Source organism: Apis mellifera, linkage group LG9 (genome assembly GCF_003254395.2).
Source record: "Apis mellifera strain DH4 linkage group LG9, Amel_HAv3.1, whole genome shotgun sequence".
NCBI lineage: Eukaryota > Metazoa > Arthropoda > Insecta > Hymenoptera > Apidae > Apis > Apis mellifera.
In genome coordinates, this window is record NC_037646.1 from 10,907,381 (window position 1) to 10,924,892 (window position 17,512).

At 25.1% G+C, this 17,512-nt stretch overlaps 3 protein-coding genes across 6 annotated transcripts; 1 reads left to right on the forward strand and 2 right to left on the reverse strand.

Annotated features, from left to right (window-relative positions):
* Positions 1-2,032: 2,032 nt before the first annotated feature.
* Positions 2,033-7,487, reverse strand: LOC552793 (F-box only protein 32). 2 transcript variants are annotated; one of them, XM_026442939.1, is made up of 8 exons: positions 7,359-7,487; positions 7,140-7,264; positions 3,990-4,036; positions 3,710-3,759; positions 3,114-3,300; positions 2,855-3,030; positions 2,537-2,787; positions 2,033-2,401 (listed from the first exon to the last, which is right to left on the reverse strand). In XM_026442939.1, the coding sequence occupies exons 2-8, from the start codon at positions 7,259-7,261 to the stop codon at positions 2,203-2,205; spliced, it is 1,032 nt and encodes a 343-aa protein (XP_026298724.1). In that variant the 5' UTR covers positions 7,262-7,264; positions 7,359-7,487; the 3' UTR covers positions 2,033-2,202. The 2 variants fall into 2 exon arrangements, with proteins under 2 accessions (XP_026298724.1, XP_625171.3); XM_625168.6 differs by having other exon boundaries at positions 7,140-7,365.
* LOC409232 lies at positions 7,191-17,214 on the reverse strand. The gene is made up of 14 exons (XM_016913861.2): positions 16,966-17,214; positions 15,820-16,077; positions 15,580-15,732; positions 15,334-15,458; positions 15,226-15,242; positions 11,758-11,900; positions 11,511-11,682; positions 10,472-10,630; positions 10,173-10,280; positions 8,748-8,873; positions 8,505-8,674; positions 8,046-8,433; positions 7,359-7,906; positions 7,191-7,264 (listed from the first exon to the last, which is right to left on the reverse strand). The coding sequence occupies exons 1-13, from the start codon at positions 17,071-17,073 to the stop codon at positions 7,785-7,787; spliced, it is 2,049 nt and encodes a 682-aa protein (XP_016769350.2). The 5' UTR covers positions 17,074-17,214; the 3' UTR covers positions 7,191-7,264; positions 7,359-7,784.
* On the forward strand, positions 9,250-14,823 carry LOC725634. Of its 3 annotated transcripts, none has more exons than XM_016913948.2 (6): positions 9,250-9,493; positions 9,636-9,693; positions 9,987-10,284; positions 10,359-10,654; positions 11,436-11,660; positions 11,775-14,823. In XM_016913948.2, exons 2-6 carry the CDS (start codon positions 9,684-9,686, stop codon positions 12,788-12,790), a joined length of 1,845 nt encoding a protein of 614 aa, XP_016769437.1. In that variant the 5' UTR covers positions 9,250-9,493; positions 9,636-9,683; the 3' UTR covers positions 12,791-14,823. The 3 variants fall into 3 exon arrangements, with proteins under 3 accessions (XP_016769437.1, XP_006567531.1, XP_001121463.2); XM_006567468.3 differs by having other exon boundaries at positions 9,682-9,693; XM_001121463.5 differs by lacking the exon at positions 9,636-9,693 and having other exon boundaries at positions 9,251-9,493.
* Positions 17,215-17,512: the final 298 nt, after the last annotated feature.

Below are 17,512 nucleotides of genomic sequence, written 5' to 3' on the forward strand. Positions count from 1 at the left end.
TATAAGAAAGAAAAATAACATTATAAAATAACATTATAAAATAAAATTATAAAGTAAAATGTAATATAACGAAGTTGAAAAATTAAATGTATATGAATAATAATTGATATTGTTTTCGTATAATAACTTAATAATGTTATTTATAATATATATAATATATAATTAATATATAATTTATAATAAATTTTGATAAATTTAATAAAAATATATATCATATTAAAATATACATTGTATAATCAGTATATATATCTACACATAAAATAAATGAGGCATATATGTATATACACAAATAAATTTTTTATTTTGAAGCATCTGGCACAACATTGCTTTACAATGTGTAAAAGGAAATGTTGCGTCAGTATAAAAAAATACAGAAAACGATAAAATAAATTCCAAAGATTATATCAACTATTTTAAAATATTAAACTGAAAAATACAGTTCATATTTGCATTTTCATTTTCCGAATATTCACTGTAGAATACAATGTATATTATATATACATTGTTTTACAATTTCGGAAAGATATATAGTACGATGCATACATATTTTAATTTACAATACGATTGGATTACATAAGGGAAGTAATATATCAAAAGAAATCTATCATGTGTATATAGTATTTAAATAGAGAATACAAAAAAAAAGGCATCGATATAGATAAATGCAATAGTATCGATTTTGGCAGTATAATTTTCAGTATTCCAAATTAATCATCACTTAATCAATTATAATATTTATGTATTCATGAAACATTTAAAAATTTAATGTTATAGTTAAATATATAATAAATGCTTACTAATGAAAATAATTATATTCTTTATGTGAACATATCATTTTTTTGTTGCTCTCCTCTTTTCTTTAGAAAAAAAGAAAAAATATATATATATATATAATTTAATATAAGTTTGCAATATATATCTTAAATATATCTATTTTGTTTTATTTATTTATTTTGTTTTAAAAATAAGATCTCTTATATTAGCTCATCCCATAAGTAATATTGCTTTGTTATTTTATAGAATATATTTTAATTTATATATATATATAGAAAGAAATCAATTAATTAAAATATATTTTAATTAATTGATTTCATTAAATTGATATTTTTAAAAAAAGCAAAAAAATCAGAAGATCAGATATTAACAATCATAAATCATTTTTAATATTGTATACTCTATACTCAAAAACAGATAACATAATATACATGTAATTAAAAATATATAATTAATAAAAATAAATATAATAAATATTAATATTGGTTTTAGAAATTTTGATATAAAATTGACTGAAAAAAATTAATATAATAGAAAAATTAATAATGAATTAATAATAAGTGTAAATGTTAATATTATACACTAATAATTAAAATAAAAAAACGAAATTATTTATAAGATGAGCTGATAATGCATGTTCTGATTGTTGTGTTTATAATTATGTTTATGACAATGATAATAAAAAATAAGAAAATCTATAAAAAACGTAAATGCAATTTAGAATGTACATAAAATTGGTATTATCTACACGAATAAAATAATAATATCAAGAAAACTGCCAGGAACAACAATGCAATCTCAATAATAAACAAAGCTATTCTAAACTAAATTCCATTCATGCATATATCATAAATATATTTTCAATAAATAAACAATATCATCGTGAATAATTATGTTTTAAACTCTAATAATCATTCATGTTAATCATTGTAAAACAAAGAATATTATTAATCAAATGAAAAAAATTCCTAATATTTTGAAAAGGATAACTTGGACTATATTAATATAATTTATTGATTTCATTGAATATCGAGAAAATTATGAAATGAGAAGAACATCATAACATTCATTGTATATATGATATAAGATATTAAAAAAAAAAAAAAACAAAACAGTTACGATATTTTAATTTTTTTTCTTCTGCTAATATTTTTGAAAGAACTAAATAAGTTGATATTTAAATAAAAAATTATTAGAAATTTAAGCATTCGAAAGTAATATTTGAACGGGAGAGGAGATATTTAAGCGAAAATGAATGTATGTTTTTCGATGCATTTATCGATGACGAGACAAGGCAGAGGAAATGCAGGATATCGAAGATTTTTATGGTTTATGTGCATACTTTTCTAAATAGTATTTCCTTTGTCAAGAAAGGCTAGAAAAGTAAAAGCATAAATCCCCTCTTCTCTGTCTGTCTATTTGTTTGTTTCATAGAGAAAAAAATTTGAGGAAAGTCTGCGGAGGAATCGGAACATGAAGAGACGCTCTATCAACGTCTGCCAATTTTTCTTGAAAGGCTGGATCTTGGTCAGCGATACAGGGATGCCCGAGTGATCGCCAAAATAAGCAACGGCAATTGCGGCATAATTGAATTATCTCTGCATATTCTTCTCGCAAACCAAATGATCTGTAAGATATTTATGTCGATTTATTTTGTCGATTATTAGCAACAGACAACATTAATATAAACATATAAATAAGATAAGATGAGAAAAATGAATGTTCATTTAAAAAAATTACGTATAATCTATGTATAATCTACCTTCGTGCGATAGTAAATATAGTTTTCCAGTCTTTTCCTGGATTATGTTGTCTTGTAGAAGCTATTTGCTGGGGCGTGAAATGGTACTGAGCAAGTTCCCGCCAGATTCTTTGTTCTTGCGCAAGAATAGCTAGATGTTCGCAAGCCTCTGAAGATGCTTCAATATCTCGTGGATCACTTAATCGAAGGAGAACTTCTCGACGGCATTCTGCGGGTAAATCTGACCATTGCGGTTGTTGTTTCTCATCCGGCTAAAATCAAAAAAATAAGAAGGATCATGCAATAACTCATTTCATTTTATTATACGCTTTTTTATACCTGTGTTATAGTGATGGACGAAGCAATTTGTAATATTCTCTCTAAAGCAGCTTTATGTTTCTCCCATAATACTACAGAGCCTAAGGGTCTGCCACCCCAACAACAACTAGCGCTGAAAGCTCGTACTCTTTCGATCAAACGACGAAGTTTTCCAGTTTGTTGCTGTGATAACGATACTGTCAAGCATATCGTTATATAAGAACACGTGTCAAAAAAATATATGAGAAAGTAATTCGTTTAATATTTAAAATCTCATTACCTTCCAAAGCAACTTCTTCCAACATATTAAAGAGGACTCGTTGAGCACATCCGCTAAGACCACCCATTCTGTGACTGACCAAAAGATCCAATAGTCGCACAATGTAATTGAATCGCCGGCAATCATGTACCGCGGATAAAAAGTCCAGCCGTTTCAGAGCATCGCTTAAACCGTTGAAACCAGCGATCTACGAATTTAAAGAGATACGCGTCGCGATCGTTTCTCTTTTCTCCATTTCTGAATATGCATGCATCAGATATAGCCCGCGCCCGCCATTCAACCTTAACAATTATATGTATATTTGCAATCAAACAGAAGAAAAAAACCAATCGATAATAATATTTTTCTTTCTTCCTCTCTTACTTTCCCTTTTTTTTTTTTTTCGATTTTGCTTCTTCTTATTCTCTCATTTCAATTTCAATTTTTATTCGTTCTTTCTCTTTGTCCTTTCTCTCTTTTTTCCTTGTTCTCTTTCCTTTTCTCTTTTTTTTCCTTTTTTTTTCTTTTAACTTTCTTTTTTAACGAACCAATCCCATTTCTTTCCTCTTTCACGAGACTAAGGTTAAATATAAGCACGGATGGAACAAGTCACTCACCTCGCGGGTGCATTTCAGCGTGATGCGGCAATGCGGTTGGACGGCGTTTTCTAAAATTATATGAAAATGCTTTAGAAAAAAAAGTTAGCCTTAGAGAAATGTAAATAATGATTTGTATATTTTTCACTTTCAAAATTTTTAAATCGATGTTTTTAGAAAATGATTTTTTAGAAACTTTTAATCATAAATGACATATATTAAAAGAGAAAGAAAATATTGAAAAAATACAAATCGATGACAAATCATTTCGATTACTTTCACAAATATTTTAAGTATTTACCTTTCTTTTTATCCTTCTCTTTTTTGTCAAGCGCATCTTTATCGCCGCTGCAAAAGAAAAGAAAATAATAATATTATTTCTTTATTCTCTATATTGTAAAATTATTTAAAAATGAGATTTTTGAAAACCGAATATATTTATTTATTTGTAGCATATAAATATATTATTGTAGCATATTATTATTATTCATGTATATCATCACATCAATGAAATATGGAAAAATGAATAAATTTATATGATCCATTCAAGTATATAATGCATAGCCAGTCTTTATATAATTAATACTTTGCAATATCATTTTTTAATATCATTTAGAATTCTAGAATTTAGCACTATTTTTTTTAAATCTTTTGAGATATTAAAAAATTAGTGCTCATCAAAGACACGATATTTTCAAAGAATAATTTTATTATACATGATAATTGTTTTTATTTTTTTAATTTTTAAACTAAAATTCATATTATTGCATTTTTAAATCCATTTTTACAATTAATTTTCACAAAAGTTAAATAATAATCAAACAAATAAAATATAATTATTTGAATTTTATGTTTTTTTCTTAATTACTTATTAAAAAAAAAAACAAAATTATTTAAATAGTATATTGAATAGTTTTCAAGTTATTTTTATTTAGAATAAAACTTAAAATAAAAAAATGACAATAACATAATTTAGAGCTTAAAGAAATAAATATTATTTGCCACTTGAATATATTATATTTTTATAAATTCATACCAATACCAACCACCAGTTAAAACAAGAATGCATAAATTAATAATACATACTTACACTTGTTTAATTCTAGAAAAAGAATTTCAATTTTATTCCAGCAATCTTGAGTGAAATCTCAATTTGAAATCTGTTTATCTGAATTTACTTTCTTAATTTTCTTCATCTCATCTAATTCAGATTTTTTTTTTTTTTTGCATTAATTAAATATACATGACTATAGCGAAATGAAAATCGCTACAAATATGTTCCGATTTCAATAAAGAAACAGTTTCATCCGAATTATTAGTTGACAATAAAAATAATGCTGGAATTCGCAAGAAAAAAAATCGTTTTTCTTTAAGTTTGATTAAATATTTTTTTAACCAACTATATAATAATACATTATATATATGTATATATAGAAACAAATAAATTCGGTAAAATGCTTAAATCGTCGAATTGCAACGACATATAACCATCGAGAGAGACCTTGTAGTAATATGCTTATATGACACGGGGGGAGAAACCCCGCGCCAATAATCCGTAACATTATATAACTATCGGTAATATTGTATTTGCGTGAAACGAATCGCGTAGTAGCTAGACGCGCATGCGATCGGTACTATGCTGTTGCTATTGTACGAGATCTGAACTGTCGAATGAATAATTTATCCAGAGATATAATAAAATTACAAAATTAATTTGATAAAAAAGAAATATTTTGATTATTATCGAATATCGACAATATTAAAAATATCATTGCAACATTAACTCTACTGTTGATTGACAGAACAATTTACAATCAAATAACATCTCTGGATGAATGTTTATGTATACTATTGTGTTTATGGTATGTGCATATACATATATGCACGCGATATCTACGTAAGAAGTTATAAATTCTTTTAGTAATTATTTTATATTAATCGTTTACACTTCAATAAGTTTGTTGCTATGTAATTATACATATACGATGTTATTAAAAAATTCAAATTATAGAAAATCGAATAATTTAACATTAAGTTATGCAAATTTTTTTTTTTTTGTTATCTTTCGACTTACAAATATATTTTAAGTTGATAATCGACAATATATTCATAAATATAATGATATTCACTAAGGAGCAACATATTGTTGCAATATATGATGATGTGAAAGATTTGCAAAATTGGTTCAGGTCATGTTAGGTAGGTCATGACCTACTTCAACACAAGTATAGTTCGGTTGACCTAATATATTCCTTTTATCATTTGATAATTTCTTTGTTCAAAAATAATATACAACACAAATATGATTAGAGAAGCTAGAAAAATTTTAATAGAGTAAATTTTTATTGATAACATACTTAATAATATATTTTGTGGTAAAAAGTCAAAATCTTATATACTGTCATTAGTCATAAATGTTGTCTTATGACTAATGCAAACGATATAAGAAGGGGATTGTTTCTTTTGCGAAGCGCGCGAAAGCGTGACTATGCACACTATAATTCCTTCTCTTTCCCCTTTGTCTCTTTTTACTATACTTTTTCACTCTTTACTATACTTCAGTATTATTTTTCACGGTCTCATAATGTTAGAACTTAACTTATGAACGAATGTGAAAATGCATCCAAACTCATTATGTGTATCAAGTTGAAAGAGAAATATAAAGAGAATGCACGCATATACATATATTAAATGCGCACGCAATGCATACATAGACATATTCGTGCATATATATTCACATATATATTTTTGCGTACATGGTATAGTGAATAAGCAATGCATATATCTACATATATGTAGTGTATACGCAAGTATGTATTCTTAAGAAAAAATTCAATGATTTCTTGCGGTAAAGAATCAAAATAACAAAAGAATATATTCGAAATTATATATATATTTAATTTTTTTTCTTTTTTCTTACAAAAAAAACTTATTGTTTTAAAATAAAATAAAAATACATAAGAGATCACAGAAAAGGATATTTTTAATATTATATTTGTACAAATATAAAATGAAAAAAACAATTTAAAGATTTTTCTAAGGAGTTAAAAGATTTATTTTTATATTTTTTTATATTCATTTAATATTAAATAATTAACCATGATATATATAGAAGAACATTTAAAAATCTGTTGAGTTTTAGTAATTATAAAGCATATACAATAATTATTCGATACAATATAGAAATTTCTTAAAAATGATTGCTATTCTTTATTTTATTTATATTAATCTAATATTAGATTTAATTTTAATCTAATGATATATGACATGTACAATAATAAAATTTGCAATAGTAAACAAATCAGTAACTGTCACTTGATCAATGTAACAGCTGTGAGACAAAATATACGAAAATGATTAGTTATTTGTATATACTGTCATTTAAAAACAAAGAATACCATTGGGAATGTAAAAAGAGAGAAAAGAACAAGTCAGTAATGGCACTGCTTACCGAAGCAAGAGAGAAAGTGTTTTATTGTTGGCGCACTCGAGGATTTTTTTCTTTTCCCAACCTTCGACAGTTTTCACCCATTCTTCACCAGGACTGCGCCAATCCTTTGATATGAACGGCATCGTCTGTAAGATAATCACACCGAAACCGTTGTTCTACTTGTGTATGCAAACTGCGAACGATTCTTCGACTAATGCTAAAAAATATTACGGAACACACTTCACTGTATCACGGACGCTCAATGTTTGCTCGTAATACACCTCGGTCTGTTCGGTTTACTTCGCGGCTGCGATCGACCGCGCATGGCTTTGTTTTACTGACGTCACTCTCATATCAGCTGTGCAACTGACGAACTTGTGGACTCTCAATACTTTCCATATATATTCCGCCATTTTAATATTTATATCTCACGCATGCGCGATTAAATTTGATTCAAAAAATACGATATTCGGATGTTCAATTCAAAAGATATTATATATTTATGCATTTCAATTTTATTTACAATACGATTTTTTTTTATTTAAATTATATTTTATAAATTAAAAATCAATTTTGTGTTTTAATTATTAATAAAATTATACAAAATATATCAACGAATATGTTTTGATTATAAAGAAAATATATACAAATACATTCAAATCATTTTTATGTTATATTTATATTTTTTATTTGTTCATCTATTTCAGAAATAATATTTATGGATACCGATTCTTCTTTTTCTTCTTCCGTTTCTGAATCTGAAATAGCTGGTGGAAAATCTGAAATAGCTATTAAATAAATATAAATTTAAACCTTGGCAATAATTTATAATGATAATTTGATAATGATAATCATGATTTATCAAATTATATTAATTAATATAAAGAAATATTAAATTAATAGTTTAAAAAATAATATAATAATTACCATGTCTATTTAATTTTTCTTCTCTTGCATCAACGAGAAATTTTTCTTGCGCAGATATAATCTCTTCTGCATTTGTACAAAGTGAATATGTTTTTAACAATTCGTCGTTCAATTCTAAAAATGAGTGACCCCAAGAAAATTTTCCGAGATAAAATTTTGCTTCTTCAGGAAAACCTGTTATAATTAAAGTAGCAGCTATGGCTTCTACACAACTTAATTGACAAGGTTTTCCATAATTTATTGGATTTGCAGCAACTAGAAATGGTAAAAGACGCGGATTGGAAGTTCTCATTCTACTAAATGGAGTATCGTCCAAACGTGCCCAACTACAATCGACGACTGCACAACCATAATCTTTTATAATATCACGATCTGTTGGACTCACACACTACGATATGAAATTTCAATTTATTATATTGAAAATTAATTTATTTTCTATTGCATCAAAATATACCATACCTTTTGACCAATAGGTGTAAGAACTAATCCTGAAAATCGAGCTCCTAACCTTAATATTTTTACTAAGCCATGTCTAACTAATTTTTTACCGGAACATTTTTTAGGATCGCAATGTTCGAGATCCCACATAGCAACGGGAAAAGAGGGGGACCACACATTTTCTTCTTGTTCTAAAAATTAAAATAATCGAATCTGTTTCAGATTTTTTAAAAATATTTATACAATTAAATACTCCTTTCTAACCTGATACTTCATCTTCTTTATCGGATTTATCTCTTTCTTGACGATATTTTTCTTCTTTTCCAACAACATGTCGTGGTCGTCTTGTTAGTATTCGTTTTCTGTTTTTCTTTCCGTGAGATGACATTTATGAGATAACATAAACTTCAAATTGTTTCGTAAAAATATATATGAGCATGAACTATTCCTTTCAATTTGAAGGTTACTTAACTCAATATGTATATAAACGTAATAATAACTGTATGTTATAAACCACGTGTATTCGTATAAATGAATTTATATTCAAATAATATATATTTATTACAATGTATATATCTATTATAACACAATAATGTTATATTGTATAAATCTTTCTAATTATGAGCATTAATTATTTTTCAAAACATAATTTTTTATAAGATGCTTTATCTATTTTATCAATATATTTATGTAAAATTGCAATCAAATATTACAATATTATTTATGTGAATTAAATTTATATATAATTGTTATTTAATAATAATATAAAAGAAAATCTTAATAGAAGCATTAAAATATAATAATTCATATATGTTAAGATTTGTAAAAGTACCACTGCATTAGACGGCACTGATATACTGTTAGAGTGGGTAACAAGTGGCTGTTCTGTTCTCAATCGCTCCGCGGAACACAAATTGTTCAGTGAATAGGGATTCTTTAAACATGTGTTTAAAGACGATTTAATCAGAAGAGAATGTTTTGTTCATACTTATATTATTCTTAAATTAAAGGTAAGTGATAATTTATATTATTTTACATATTAGTTTTTATATTTTATATTTTATCAGTTCACATTATTAAAATTATTATTTCGCAATGATATATAAAAACATTGACTGGTTAATGCGTATTTGTGTAATTGAATATTTTTAGCTTTACTGATATTAATAATGTTTATATCGTTCATGCCGCTTAAAAGACATGGATTCAGGTACATTTTATTGAGATAAATATATTGTTTCTTATTTTATAACGTTTTTGCGTATATATATCGTATCTAAATATTTAAATTATTATTAATTGTTTTAAATTTTTTTAAATATTTATTACGTAACATATGGATATTACGAATTTTTTTATAAATATATAACAAATTTATATACGATATACATTTTACGATAGTATATTAATTTATAAATTATAGCGAATCAATTTATTTTAAATAATATTATAATTTATAAATTTTTTAATAATATCATAACTTATATTTTCTTTCTTTACAAGAAAATACAAGAAAAGAAACAATTATAAAAGTAACAGATTGGTTACGTGGAATTTGGGAAATGAGACGTCAAACTGGTCCTGTACAACAATGGTTAGATTCAATACCATCACCTATAAAATCTAATTTTTCAATAAAAAATGAAAACCAACGAGAATCAAATAAAAAATCTAATGTTTCATTGATACCAAGTGAACCTAAGGATATTCCATATCCTACAGGAACAAAACAATTAACCATGACTAAGTCTGCACCTATCAATGTTCCTAATACATCAATTAATACAACAAGATTACCTAGGTATTAAAACACAAATAAGAAATATACAATAATCATTAGTTTCATTATTATTTATATCTTTATGTTTTATATAGTTCATTGCCTCATAAATTGGTTCGAGATCCAAGTTTACAATCTGACAGCAGTCACTGTAGTAGTGTGGAAAGCTTATTAGAATTAAGAAAAGCAGATCCAGAAGCAATTTTACTTGGTCTTGGATTTGGTGGTTGTTCAAATAGTCCACAAGAAAATGGTTCCTTTTCTCGCATACCAAAAAGATTTTTACAGCCATCAAAGTTAAAAGGCATAGCTATTAATGATTTCATGAAGCAGCAACAAGAAACTAGTGAATCTTTTGATTCAGTATCTTTAGGATATAGAGGTTTGACAGGTAAGATACATGCAAAAAATTAATGTATATAGGCAAAAATATGATAGAATTATAAAATAGAAATATATATAAATTACAATTTAAAAGTTATTATACTTAATGTGGAACAATTAAAATTAAAATACATCAAATAAATTTTATAGATAAATTATTATAAGTTAAAAAAATAAATTTATGTTACACAAATAGTAATGTTATAGGAAGCGATGACACATTATCTGTGTCTAAACTTTGTCCACATCGCAGACATTCTGGACCAATTAATTTTGTAAGTCTTGTGACAATTAGGTTTTTTCTGAATTTTTCATGATTCTAAAATAATTTTTATTTGAAAGATTTATATTTCAATTTTGTTTTAATTGTTTTCTTGATGTGCTTAAATATCTATGCTTATAGATTTTTAAATGTTTGTTTTATAATGATAAATAACAAATAAATAGAAAATGCATGAAATAGTTATTTTGCCCATGTGAAAGTATTTAATGCCTGAAATAAATTATTTGTTTTGTATCATAGGTAATTATAATTATTTATTTAGATTACAAGACATTAAAATTAAATAAAATAAATTAATCATTAATTGTTTTTTGTAGTATCTTTAGTCATAAAAATAAAATTGCATAGTTTTTCTAAGTTGCATATTATATATATTTTTATAAATTGTTATCGCTTCTTGTTTACAGACAATTTTAATGTTATACTATATTTATTTATTGTTAGTATATAATAATAATATTTAATTGCTAAGGAATGTGAAATTATTTTTCTTTTTATCTAAAAGGTTCACCATACGTAGCACCATCAGAAATCGTACAGAAAATTATGCAACGTTTACGAGAACACGAAAGTCACGAACATGATCCATATGCAATGTACAATTCGTACGAGCAATATAGCCCATTGCATTGTGGTGGTACACTTTCTGTACTGTCCCCTGACAGTAGACAATTTTTGGAACAACCACGTTCCAAAAGTCCAGACATGCGTAACAAACGTATGATTATAGGTAAAATTGGTTTCATTTGTTTCTTTTATTAATTGTTTTTTTAACTACATATGTATATATTACATATTATATTATTGAAAAATATACTAATGAATACTGAACATATATTTATAGGACAAAAATCATTTGCATTTGGGCATGATGGTGATTTAATTGAAATTGATTCTTCTAATCCAAAAAGATCATTTGAAGATACTCTAGACAGTGACACTAACGTTATGGAGAATTTAGAAGCGAAATCTAGTGATTTAATAAATAACGATATTAAAGTATTTAAACAAACGACTCTTCAGAAAATAGAAAAAATATTACCAAAAAGTTTATATTTTAATGATGATAAAGAATTTAATAACACCGACTTTAATTTATTGAAAACGAAAACATTAAAAGAAAATATAAATGAACAAAATTTAGATAAAAATATTAATTGCAAAGACGATATTTCTTTAAACACAATTTCACATAATATATTTGATATTCGAAGAGCTAGTGATGGATTTTGTAACATGAAAGATGGAAAGATTTTATCGGAAATAAATAAACGAAGACATAGCGACGGTTTTATGCAAACTTCTAAGCAGAATGATGATAGTATATTAACTCGAAGAAGAAAAACTTTGAAGCGACAGACTAGAATAAATGATATAGATGATATAAACTATTGTGATTTAAATATCTGTGAATCTGATACAGCACAATGCAAAGAATGTAACTTGAATGATGATGACAAGCAAAAAAACATTTCTATGAAATTAATTCAGAATGATGATAAAAAGATAGAATTAAAAAGTGGAACCAAAAATTATGATATAATTAAATATTCACAAACATTTTGTGAAGAAACACATAATTGTATAAAATCAACTAATTCAAGTAAAGAAAAACAAGGTAATAATAGCGAATATTGTATTGAAGAATCTCAGTCCATAGAACAAATATGCGTAAATAAAGATGAAAATACAACTTGTTGTTGTCATTCTGGTACTAAAAAGTATTGGAAAAAAATGGAAAAAATTATGCAAGAAAATAAAAACTTAGAAAATATGGTAACAAAAAGTAGAAGAGAAATGGCAGAAATTCGAGAAATGCTAAGTAGCGTATTATCTGTACGATTAGAACCTGGTTTTTAACTATACTTGAATACAGATAAAAATATATTGCTCCATATGATATTCGAAATAAATTTTGACAATATATTTTCAAAATTATTTCGCATATTAATAATATTTTTGAATGTATGTTTAAAACATTTTACACTTAAGAAGAGTGTAATTCACAGAATTTCACAAAAAATTATCACAAAAGCTCATAATAAGCTCAAAAATTGCAATGCAGTAAGAATGCATTTTTACTTATATAATTATATTTGTTTTTAATTTTAAATAAAAATGTAAATATTTTGTTATAATTAAAAATTTTTATTTTTTAGTAAATATGGATGAAATAGCATTATCTCATATATTTACAAATAATATATTGTTGATTTATTATGAAATATTTTAGTATACTTGAAAAATTATTGCTATTATTTTATTATTTTTGTTGCTATAAAACATGTTAATGTTAAAATTTTCATTTAAATTTCATTGTTGATAATATATAAATTAATTTACCATTGTTCAATCGTACTCAATGTACACGTATATATTAAATTGTAAATATGTATAAAGTAACTTTAGAAATTGCATTTATTCGATAATTTAAAGATGTATATGTAAGCATATACTTCAAAGTAACAAAAATAATTTTTTTAAAATTCTAGTCCAATTAATTTTCGCATCAATAACATAATTTCATTATATTGCTATAAAAAAAGAAAAAAGGCAATAATAGTTATAGAAGTAGCAGCAGCACTAATAGTAATGATAATAACAATAAAGATAAAAATAAGATTCAGCTATTTTTTTTTTTCTGATAAATGTTAATATTTTTTTTATGCATGTAAATTAATTTGTAAATAATTTACGTCTTACTATAAGAATTAAATATTATATTTGTGAAAAAAGAAAGTAAGAACCATTTTGTAATATTTAACTTTATCTTGTATAAATATTTGCAATTGCATTTTATGCTTTCATATAAATATTCAAATTTTTATCAATTTAAAAATATACATTTTAAAGTAACAAAACTATTTTTGATTGAAACTTTTTGTATAATGGAAAAAGTTATTATGAATGATTATTAATAATTATTATTAATAAAGTCATAATTTTATAAGTTCATCAATTGCCTTTAATGCTCAAATATTATATATATTTCTATTATTGTATTAGTTCTTATTATGAACTAAACATAGTTTTGTTGGGGCTCTATGCTAACATTAACTACATTTCAGCACAAAACTTTTATAATTAAGTTAGACATAATTATAAAAATTATATTTACGTATTATTAATCAAAACATTTAAAGTACAAATTAAAATGGAAGTTACAACAGGATTTATGTATATACGTGTGTACATATAAATATTATATATATATATATATATATACACACACACACATATTTTTTTTAATCTAACATATTATTTAATGTTTTTAATTGTTAAATTCATAACAAAGGTTCTATTCCATATTATGTGCCTACATTCCAATAAATTTGATGTATACAAATTATACAAACAGGATAGGAGCTTTGTAGAAAATATGAAATGTACAAATAATATAGGAATATTGAATAAATATTTGACAGGATTAATTTTTACTCTCTCTCTCTCGCTCTCTCTCTCTTTTTTTATGTACGTGAAACATAATTTTTATCTATAAAGCTAAATTAAACATGACATATCATTGAACATGATTGATGACAGTATAATTAATTTCTTATTCACACTGTTGCTACTAACATAAGTCCATTATACATAATATTTATAGCTATGAAAACTTCGAGATTTAAATAGAAAATTAAGAATATTATGATTTTTCAGTGAATTTACACGACGATAGGAACACAAGACCACAACGGTAACTGACACTGTGATTTATTTTCTATATCTAATATTTTGTATTTTAATGACTAAACATAACACGGAATCTAGTTACTGAAGATGTTCTTATAATTGGACATTGAACTGTTTAAAGTGCAACAGAGGATTGAGTGAATTTTACAATTAAAACTACGCGAAAATTTATATATCAAATTATCACTAGATAAAAAAAAGTAATACAATAGTATTTTGAAAGTAACATGCAGTCAAAACAAGAAGCTTAGACTTTTGTTGAATTTATGAAACATAGAATATGAGTGGATGTCGTACCTTTTAAGGAAAGAAATAATGTTGCAAATATTTGGATAGCTTGATTGTTAATTCAAATACACATAAGTATCTTGTAGAATTATTAATTATACATAAGCTACCCTTAGTAAAGAACTGAGATCCATGGTCCACTCAATCTTATTTTTAAACACGAATCTGCTAGAATATCATTTTGTAAACTGCATCCATGTATTTATGTAATATGTCTGTGTAATGTTGAGATGTACCTGTGAATGTAGATGTATTCTTCCTTAGCATATCTTAAAATGTATATAAACAAATATGATCAAACATGATCTATATTTAGTCTTCTTTTTCTTCTCTGAAAAATAGGAAAAAAATAGATGTCTTTTTTACCTTATTCTAGGATAATAATAAAATCATCATATAAAAAAAAAAAAGAAAAAACATACTTTACAACTTCCTGTTGATGTTGATCAAGGTGAAGTTCAACAATGGTTTCTGTTCTACTTTGCACTTTGAAAGTAACTTGTGCAGCCAAGTATTTATCTTTGTTATTTACCGACCATCCTGAATACTATAAAATATAATATTCATTATAATATTCATTAAAAAAATATTTATAAAAAATAAAATTATTAAAAATAATATATAGATTTTATAATAAAATTAATGTTAAAAATATGTTAAAAGCCCACCGTCGATGTGCTTTTATATAACGTTTTTCCATCTTCTTTAAAAGGTAAAAATTTTTGAAGTAATGCTTTTCCATCTATCCTCCATAATGTTGGATCCGTATTTCCACCATCTGTATTTCCAATATCAGCTTTTGCAACAACAAATGCACCAGACTAAAATAATAAATACATGAAACATTGTATTCTTGTAATATAAATAAACAAATGTATAGGATGTTATAAACTCATTATACAACTCACAGTAAAATCTTTTGGCGTTTCTCCTGATGATTCGTTATAGCTATTATCATCAGAATCTTCTTCATCTTCATCTTCTTTTTCATCTTCTTCTTTTTTAGACCGTCTTTTTCTTTTAGGTTTTTTTCCTGTGTCTGAATCAGATTCTTCATCTTCTTCATCATCTTCTTCTTCATCTTCTTCTTCTTCTTCATCTTCTTCTTCTTCTGAATGTTGCCGTTTTTTAGCAACTTCTCTTTGTGGCCTTTTTTTAGCACCACTCTAAATATTAAAATTAGTATTATCGAGATAATCTGATTATGATTTTATGTTTATATTTTTATGATTATATGATTTTTATTATAAGATTATTAATATTATACAGGTACAATATATATTATATATATTTATATTAATTTTTTACTAAAAATTGTTTGAACCAAAAATATAAATGATAATACTTTTATTTTGATCAATATATGACTTTTAATACAAAACATAGAATTTGATAGAAGGATTAAACATCACAGAAGTGCAATGTTTTGAAAAATACATATTAATGACCGATATTAATAATTTAGTAATAATTTATCGACTATAATAGTTTAATAAAATTTTGAAGAATAAGTGATTTTCTATATATACAATAAAAAATTAAATTTTTTACAATAAAAAATTAAATTTTTATTTATATTGAGATTTAAGAAATATAGAAAATGTATTTTATTGATGGTAACATATATTCGATAAAATACATCGGTTGCGTATTTGATACGGCTACAATATATCACTGCTACATAACTGAATCGACTTGTGTTTTCTCATTATCTACTAAATAGGACGATTAATTAGAAATGATATTTATTTCTGACAATAACGAAAAATATGAAATTAAGAGAAAAACGTAAATATCAGAGATAATAACTTGAATCCTTTATCTATAAACATTTATGTTTGTTTTCTTACTTGATGAAAAATATGAAGAATCGAAGTGCCGCCGAATGACAGAACTTTATTTGTGAATAACGATGTATATATAGATATTTTCACATATAAGAAAATTCATAAAAAATATGACAGAAAATCAAGAAGTTATGATAAATTAAAAAATAGAAAAAATACATTCAAGAAATAGTAAAAAAGAGAAAAGTATTAGTAGCGTGGGCTTACTTCAGCTCCGGCCTCAGGAGTCCACTCTTCTTCAGAAGCTCCTTCCACTTCTTCCGGATCATCCGCGGAATATTCATCCTCGTCTGAGACGTCCTTAGTTTTCTTCATGTTGCTTTTTCGCGAAATGTTTGCAAACTTTCCCAATGGGGCTCACTGGATAAGAGAAAAACTTGACGAGATTATGTACGAGACAAACCAATTACGTACGCGACTGCCGCAAACAATATGGCGGTATATAGCGATCGGAATTGCCTTTTACGCACAACCTCCTGCGCAGCTGGAAGCGACGCGTGCTTTATAACTTCCTGCGCGTTCATAAACGCGCGAAAAATGGAATTTTTAGATAACTATATAAATCGTTTACGAAATTTTTATAATCTATTTATAAATTGCAATAATATAAGATATTAAATTACTATTAAAAAAAAATAAATAAAAAAAAAAGAAATGTAAAAAATAAAATGATTAGACTTAATACTAATAAGTTAATAATATACATTGTATAATAGTTTAAAGCAATTTGAAAATGCATTTATTGAATAAGTTT